Here is an 8,771-nt window from a genome sequence, read left to right on the forward strand (position 1 = left end):
AACAAATTTGATTTCTTACCGTATCTTAACTGTGCTGCAGTAGGTGGTGCAATTTCCAGCTGCCCTGAAAAAGAAGAGAAGGAGAAGAGAAAATGTATTATAAAGTATCTGCATTCCCTGGCCTGTTTTTCTATGGAGGGGAAAAGTCAGCATAAATGTCAGACAGTTCTTAAATGGCAAAGCCTATCAGTCACGACCTTATGGATACAGAGAAAATATGTAGGAAAATGGGAGAGAGGGAGAACATTTTAGCAATGTGTCAGGGGTGATGAAAGGGAGTAAGAGAGCTGAAGAGGAGCAAAGAGCATCTCCCTCGTTGCCACCTCCCCTAAGCGACACACGGATGAGGACAAAAGTGACGTCAGGAAATGATAATTCTGCTGCCAATCAGGCCTCAGAGGAGGCCTGCCAGCAAACTGATTATAATTGGAATGTGTGTGTGTGTACATAGTGACAAACGGACACAGAGAAAGGAAGGAAGGGAGAGAAGGACATCATCCGAAAAATAATGTAGATGGAAATAAAATGACTTTTTCTACATTGTGACACTAAAGTTACAGGGAAACGGTGAAGTTAAAGAGGTGCAACATCGATCTGCTATAAGAGGTTGCAGAATAAAATAAGTGTCAGCCTGGATGTGCAACATTAACACAACACAGGACTCTGCTGTAGAGAGAGATGATTACATTGGTTTTAAGGCTTTAGACAGAAGATCATTTCCTTTGCAGGTACTGTGAAATTTAATTTGTTTTACTGAGGTCAGAGGAAATGTTAGTCCACATTATGAAATCTGTTCTGCTCTCAGGTGTTATTGCACCTCTGCAGGGTAAACCAGGCTGGAGCAGATTTAGCTTACTGGTGTCAAAGGAGTCTGTCTTCATTACTACTAACACCCAGATATACAAGCATGCATTCATTCATATACACACCTACACCTCTCATGCACAATTCCCACTGAGACTGCTACAAGTTAGAGTGAGAGCAAGTGCCGAATACAAATTTGCTTTCTGGGAGGGGAACTGGTTATGCCCATTAGTGAATTCTGTCAATGACTAGCTATTTTGAATTCAGCAATTTTGTTTTTCATCTGGAATAAATTGTGACACTGCAATCACCTACATTAGCAATGAAACCTGGCAAAATTGTCCACTTTTTAAAATGAAAAATTCAGGCTAAAACAAAAAGTATTTCTTTCTCCCATCCTGTCTACCGTCTTCATCCATTTCCATCTCCTCACTTCCTCCCTTCCATTCAGGACTCGGCATCATGTTACAAGCTTCATTCCACAGTCTTCAGTTCACCTCCATCTCATGTTGCTGACACAACAACAGACAATTGTTCGCCTCAATGTCAGCGTCAGTGTCACATTCACACAGATGCACACACACCATAACAACTATATATTAATCATCAGTAATCTGTCATTCCCTCCAGCCTTTGTAGCACCTTGTGCATAATGAAATAATAATAATGAAATATTGCCTCTTTCCAACTCCCTGGTGAGCATTGTTCAAGGTTTTATCTCATTTCACAGGTTTTGAAAAATCCTGCCAGCTACAAAAGCATTAACTATGTAGAGATGAAGATCCTGCCCACAGAAGATGGATGGCTTGGGCAATTAGTTAGCAGAACCCATTTCTTTCCATTTATCACTCATGCAGGGGTTGTTTTAGATTTAATTAAAGGCTTTCAATGATGCTGTTGTGCTAAACGTTGGCAGTGTGCTGTTGCCTCAACCAACAAACATTTTCTCACTGAAACCTGCCTCTAAACAGCTGATAGAGAAATATTCTCAGCTGTCACAGGCTTTGGAAATTAGATAACTTAGATCAATCACTAACCAGTGGTACCATACTCAGGGTCAACAAAGATCTTTGATCCCCTCAGGGTTACCCAAACTTTAGAATAAGGATATATTGTTTTAGTTTGTTTTGGAAAGTTCATAAACAGAGTTGAGTCAACAAATAATTCTATTTTTAAAAATATATAAAAAACTAAGTTGATTATTCCCTTCTTCTTAATGTTCATTCCTAATAATCTCTAACCATTGTGATGTATGAATCAGATGAGTGAATCCTATATAACTGAGGCGAGGGTAACTTTACTCCCCAGACAACATGTGTTTTAGAAGAACCTTCTCCACATCAATTAGGCATTCTTGGACTTATGTTATCAACCCAAGAGTAATTAATCATTGGACTACTTGTACTATTTGATTGGACACTCTGAGCTCCTCTATGGCACATGGTTTAACATAAATAATCTGGGTTTGTTTAGGCTACGATACCTATGGGCTGACAGCATCGTCATATGTTGACATACTAGTCACTCATAAGAAATGTCTTAACTTCAGGGCTGTATATTAACACCGTTCCACGCTTGAGTTCACTTGACGACTAAAGCAGATAATTCCATTTAGGGTGCTTCTCCTTCTCTCTATAATTTATGCTGTTACAAAATATTATATATTTTTATCATCCATATTTGTTTAAATGGTGATTTCGAGTTAATAAACAGCATAAATAATGTTTTTTTAGGTAGCAGATAGGCTACAATGGCTGCATGCTGTTGAACAATGCTATAATACAGGCCTGTGATCAATCCAATAAATTGTTCTAATCTGCCCCATTTCGATGTGACAGAAATAATGCAATACATCATTGTGTCCCAAATCATAAGCTTGTTGCTGCTATATTTTCCCCATCACTTAAAACAAAATGAGGCCAAATGAAAATGCAGCTGAGTCACTGTCTCATCACCCGTCACGTGAAAAAAACCCATTAACCAGAAACAGAGTCCCTCGAAGATTTTTCTCCCCCTATCCACTGGGCTTTATCCAGGCATTTATTGGAACTGCGATAGCTGACATGACTGTCTATTGGTCTCAGAATACCTCTGTAGAAAGTATTGATTGCACGGTGCCTTAAACGGCCCTGAGCTGCTGTTGCAAGAAAATTCAGTTCCAACAGACAGGAGTGGTGCAAACATTTAATGGGCAGTGATAAGCTGCTAAACATGAGCATCCTTAAATACCAAAGCAGCCATGTTTCATTTTTCTCAAGCCTTTTATTTTGTATTCTCCTACTGCAGAGTCACCCGTACAGCACGCATCAGGCATCTGATAAAGACTGTGTTTACAGATAAACAGAAAATGCGATGTGTCACCATTTTGGGCACAGAGCTTAACTGTTAATCGCCAAGTCAGCTACAAAACGTCTCTGAAGCATTTATTACACACAGCCTACAAAATACCTAACAGGCCTGTTATCTGGTAGGCTAGTCAAATGTCTTTAAACTGAGAATTATACGAAACACACACAAACCAGGCTGCGTCTAGTAAGCCTTTTCACACAAGAGGACACAGATGAACAATACTAAGAGTCTAAAGCAATGCTAGCAGCTCTGTAAGGCTGTACTTTAAGCACAGTGGCGCTTTGAGCTAAATGCTAGAATGAACATGCTCACAATGACAATGCTAACATGCTGATGTTAAGCAGATGTTCACCGTCTTAGTTTAGCCTGTTAGCATACCAACATTTGCTACTCATCACCAAGCGGCAGCCTGGTGAGAAACAAAGTCAACACGGAAGTAACAAAAACTGCAGTTCCTCTGATGGCCACTTGAGGCTGGCTACAGCAGAGATCGATCTCCATAAGGCCCCATATTAAAATGCCCAGCTTTACAGCAGAAATAAACATGTTTACAGCCTGGTACAAAAAAAAGTCTCAATAGCTAAATTCCCCGTTTATGACAACTGCACTGGGGGTGAATTTTTACATAACTCCACCATTATGATAAAGGCCACAGCCACTTTGAGTGACAGGTGGGTGCCAACACAGGTGGCTGTTTTCAAAAACCGGGCTTCATGCAGCCAACCTCAGCTCCATGCCTTTGCCCAATTTTGGATTAGCCAGGAGCCGTCAGAGTCAGGACTGCCAAGATGGCGACAGTCAGAGTCAACAGTACAGTCTATGTTTAGCACTAAACACTGAAGAGAATGTTGTTCTACAGGTTTGGTCATGAACCAAAATACTGGACAACTAAAACATTTATCTGATTATGGTGCTAGATGAAAAATCTAGCACCATAATATAATATAATTTAGCCTAAGGGGAACATGAATGTCCAACATTACCATTCATAGAGCCATGCCACTAGCAAGTCTGAAAACATAATCAAGTCATCTAATATTTAACTTCTGCATCTGACCATTAATGTGCTCTATCTTGCAGTCACTCCTAGCGGTGAAATATGAAACTCTATTCTCTCAGCCAGATAGCACTTACTCTAAAAGACTCACATTGAGGCTCTCAACCTCAACAGCTATCTACAAACATTTATATATTTGTGTGATGGTGGGTGAGAGTTCTACTTTCACTTGTTATGTGTTATTCCCTCCTCAGCTGCTTGCTGTTCTGAAAGTGTCTGTTTGAGGAGACAACCATTAACACTTGAGTTCTTCTTTGCTGTGATTGTTTAAAGCGAGATAAAAGTCACACTTTCTCGTCTTTGTTTTGTCAAGACAAATGGCTGGTTCCACACTTTGTCTCTTATTGCCAATATAGAAGGAAATGGAAGTGTGAATGGAGTTTTGGAAACTGTAGATACAGTAAGTTCGCGAAGGAACCCAAAAGCCAAGTTCTCTCACAAAGTGTCTATCGGTACGTACAGTCGCCTCAATAAAAGTGATCAATTGAGGCAATAAGATTTTCTGCAAATTCAGGTGTTGGTGTTACAGGCGGGGCAACCCACAAAAATGCAGGGACATTTTTCATCACTGGACATGCAGCAGTGCAAAGCAGTTTGTGTGTGTGTGTGTGTGTGTGTGTGTGTGTGTGTCTTTGTCTGGCAAATGTAAACTAAGAAGCATCCTTATTTTCCCCTCAGGATTTCATTGATTTTTGTGTTGCACACCTCCTTACAAACAAAGGGGTTTCTCATTATCAGAGCATGGTTTGATAAAACATGTGTGTGTGAGTGTATAAGCACGTGAATCTATATCATCATCATCATACCATCTAGATTTTCTGGCTGTATATGCTGGTATGTGTCAGCAAGTGTGTGTGTGAATGTATACGAGATCAATAGAGTTCAGCAGAAGAGGAACAATAGAAGGCTAGAGCCATTCATCAAGTGTGCAGCACCTTGCTATTCTCTTATGATTTATGACACAGAAAAGAAGAAATTACACAGCACACAGAATGTGGGCCACAACAGACAGGACAGTCATTAGTAAACACGAAATGGGAAAAGATTTGTGGGGGAAAAGTTTTTGTAGCACAAAGTCCTGAAAATATGAGGCTGAGAATAATTCATCCTAGAAAGGGTGATTCAATTTAGAAAGAGAACTTGCATACATTTTCTAAGCAAGTGCAACATAATGAAAAGCTATCAATACTGTGTTTCGGCATCTAATCTAAAATGAAAAAAACAAACAAAACAGTGAGTCAACCTTAATTGTTAAGCTTGTGATTTGCACATAAACGTTCATTTGAAGGAAAGCCTATTTATTTTAGTTTTTCAAGTCCATCTGCTTCCCTTAAGATGTTACTGGAGGGCCTTTAAAGGTTAAAACTTAAAATACTCTTGTCTACTGAGGGAAAATAATGAGTAGCTCCCAGTAAATTAACCAGTCAGTGTATACAAGTAAGAAGGAAAAACAAAGCACTGGAGCATGACACCACATAAACTGAAGCCCAACGGTGAAGTTAAACTTGAGCAAAGAATTTTTTTTTCTTGCAAGTTCAGTGAACTCTACATGGCAGGTAGACAAATACAGCAGTCTATTCCCCCCCGCGCCAATTAAGGCAGCTGTGCTGGGCATGAACCATAACATAGAAACTAGACGAAAACCAAACACAAATCGTTGAAAATGTTCTCCTGACAAATGGCAAACCACAAGAGACGGGGAGGAAAGAAGAAAGTAGCCTTGTTTCATATCTGTCTCACAGCCAGCAGGGACAAAAGGGCAAAGAGGAAAAAGGAAATATTTTTAATTGAACAGTGAGCTAAAATAACTCACACTATACAACGACTTTCCCTGCATATATTAGATATTAAGTTTCTGGGAGACCACGCATTTTATATGAATGGCTAAGACAATAACAATAACACCATATTTTCAGGTAGTCTATAATATTTTAATCCACACTCATGCCATGATAATGGTGATAAAGACCACCTGATCGCAACTATATTACAGTATATTCTCCAATTTCTTGGCCACGGAATCCAAATCTTGCATCCTCCCTGGCAACAAAAAGGAGGTTTTCTTTCCTCCAAGCAGTTGATTGCAGTTAATTGCACACACCTGGTTGCCTGATCACCTAAATAGGAACTTACCAATGGTACACACAGAAACAAATGCACAGGTGTTTTCACTAATTTCGGCCTATTAGGACCTCTGTGTAGGCGTACAGACCATCTTCCTGACTCTCTTTCATTGCTTCTGTTCAGTATGGGCTTCTGTTTGGCTGTGCTGGCATGTTGTATTTTATTATACATAGCAGCAATGGCAGGGGAAAATGCCTAGACAGTGCAACAGTGGCACAAACTATACTGAATGTGTCTCAGCTGATAAACAGCAGGAGACAGAGTGGCAAGAATTTTGAGAAAGCTACTTATAGAGGGCAAATTGTACAATATTAAGCTTAATCTTTTGCACAGCATGTGTTTTGTTAAATATGCAGTCATATTTCCAGTTTGGTTTCAGTCGTGTGAAAGATGTTTACCACCTTCTCTGTTTACCATAGTGCTGGTAAGCTACGTGTCGTCCTTTACTGGCTGCATAAGCCATTGACTTTGCCTGGACTGTAGTCAGCACATTGTGTTTTGCAAATTTGAATATTGGAAACCTCACTGGTACAGCATAAACCAGGATTTAATCAGTTGGAGCAAACTCTCTCTAACACTGAGTTGATCTTGGCCATGACAAAGGTCTAATCAGCAAGAAAAATGGGCGAAGACCTTTAAAGCCTGGCCACTGGTCCTTGGGCTGAGTCCTCAGCCTTATCTGAAAAGATAATTTTTAATGTTATATTTTCATTTGACTTATAAGTACTTTAATGCTGATCTTTTTTTTAAAATGAACAATAGATCAAATCACGATGTGTAATGTAAAATGGTCGATCGGGATAATAAACCCTCAGAGAATTATTACTCTGCTATTCTCCTCTGCTCTACAGAGCATTTTCACTTCTTTCAGTTCATTGCTTTTGTTTTATGGCCCACAACTTTACTGTGTGGTTCACTCTCTTATCATCAGTGTTTGCAGACACAGCAGGCAGTGTTTTTTTGTGTTTAAAAAGCACTAAAAACTGACTATACACTACATGCCCATCATCAAACAGCAGATGGACAAAGTTAGTAGCTAGCTTGTGAAGATAGTGGAGCATTTAATTTAATTGGTGAGAGCAAAACAGAGCTATAAGGACAGTGTATAGTTGATTTAAATTTATTTAACTCCAACTGAAAGCTAATGTTGCTTGGTAACTGCTAGATGTGTAAACAAGAACTTTACGCTAACATGCTGTTAATGTTGTCTTTGTGGCAGGACCAATCAATGAAGCAGCTAGTGAAGTCAAGTTAAAGGTCCAGTGTGTAGGATTTAGTGGCATCTAGTGGTGAAGTGGCAGGTTGCAACTAACTGAATACTGCTGGCGACTGTATTTGACGACCTGAAGAATGGGCTGTGAAGTGTGTAGGAGAAACTACGGTAGCCACAAAAAGGCCTGTTTACAGCCAGTGTTTGGTTTATCCGTTCTCTGCTACTGTAGAAACATGCGGACTCCATGGAAGGCAAACCGTAGCGTCTGTAGATAAAAACGGCTCACACACGGTTTTTTGTTACATACTGGACCTTTAAACATTACAAGCAATTTATTATTTTCACAAGTGAAGCCTAGAAGTAATACAAAACAGTAAATACAGCCCCAGAGAGAAATATTAACCTTAAAATCTACTATAAAGTGCTGACTTTATAGTCTTGTGGGACTGCAGTGAAATCACCAACCATGGTGACTGTGTAGCAAGGTCAGTTACAGAAACCTCTGAGGGGCCCAGGAACAAACCATGGACAAAACGGGGAGCTATAATGTGTTCTGGTACATCTCATATACATGTGAAAGGGACGGAAAGAATGAGAATAGGAAAGATAAAAGGAAAAACACAGTGAGTGAGGAGACATCGGAGCACAAAAAATGAAAAGGAAGAGTGTTTGGAGGTGACAAAAAGTAAGAGTGTTGTCTTTAAAGGTCATATTGTCCCATAAAAAAAGAAGAAAGTGATCCATTCCTGTCTCTTGCGCTCTGAAGCTCATGACCTCATGATCGAATGGACAGGCTCACAAAAACAAACACCCCCTTGAATATCAAACACATCCTGCTGCGCATAATAATATTAAATAGGCTTCTGTGGTGCCTGTGTAATTTGATTCATGCCTTGATCCATCTGTCTAGGTTTCACAAGAAAGGAGAGCCATATGCAGTGATTTATTCTCCTCACTTTCATACCTTATGAATCATAAAGCTTTAATTGATGCCAAATTGTCAATTTCATGACAATCTCACAGGCTGGACTCCATATAAAATGTTTTCCCCCCAACTTGGCCTTGATGTATCCTCTTACAAAGACTCAAAACAAGGAAAAGCAACTTTATCATAAGCAATATGTTAAAATGCAGTGGTTATCAATCGCAGTGTAAAGTGATTTTTGAGGGAAGAGCGATTGTCCAATCATAACTTAGTAACGGTAACTATAGTTACTATAGGCA

The 8,771-nt window shown here is 39.6% G+C and overlaps 1 protein-coding gene across 1 annotated transcript in view; it reads right to left on the minus strand.

Moving 5' to 3' along the window:
* LOC118336273 (transmembrane protein 65-like) overlaps positions 1-8,771 on the minus strand; it is a gene marked incomplete in the record, with an annotated part of 36,876 nt that overhangs the window by 21,076 nt on the left and 7,029 nt on the right. Inside the window, 1 exon segment of the mRNA XM_035672882.1 lies at positions 20-64. Within this exon segment, the coding sequence (XP_035528775.1) occupies positions 20-64 (45 nt within the window).

Source organism: Morone saxatilis, unplaced genomic scaffold (assembly GCF_004916995.1).
Source record: "Morone saxatilis isolate NCDOM2014 unplaced genomic scaffold, NCSU_SB_2.0 Contig24, whole genome shotgun sequence".
NCBI lineage: Eukaryota > Metazoa > Chordata > Actinopteri > Moronidae > Morone > Morone saxatilis.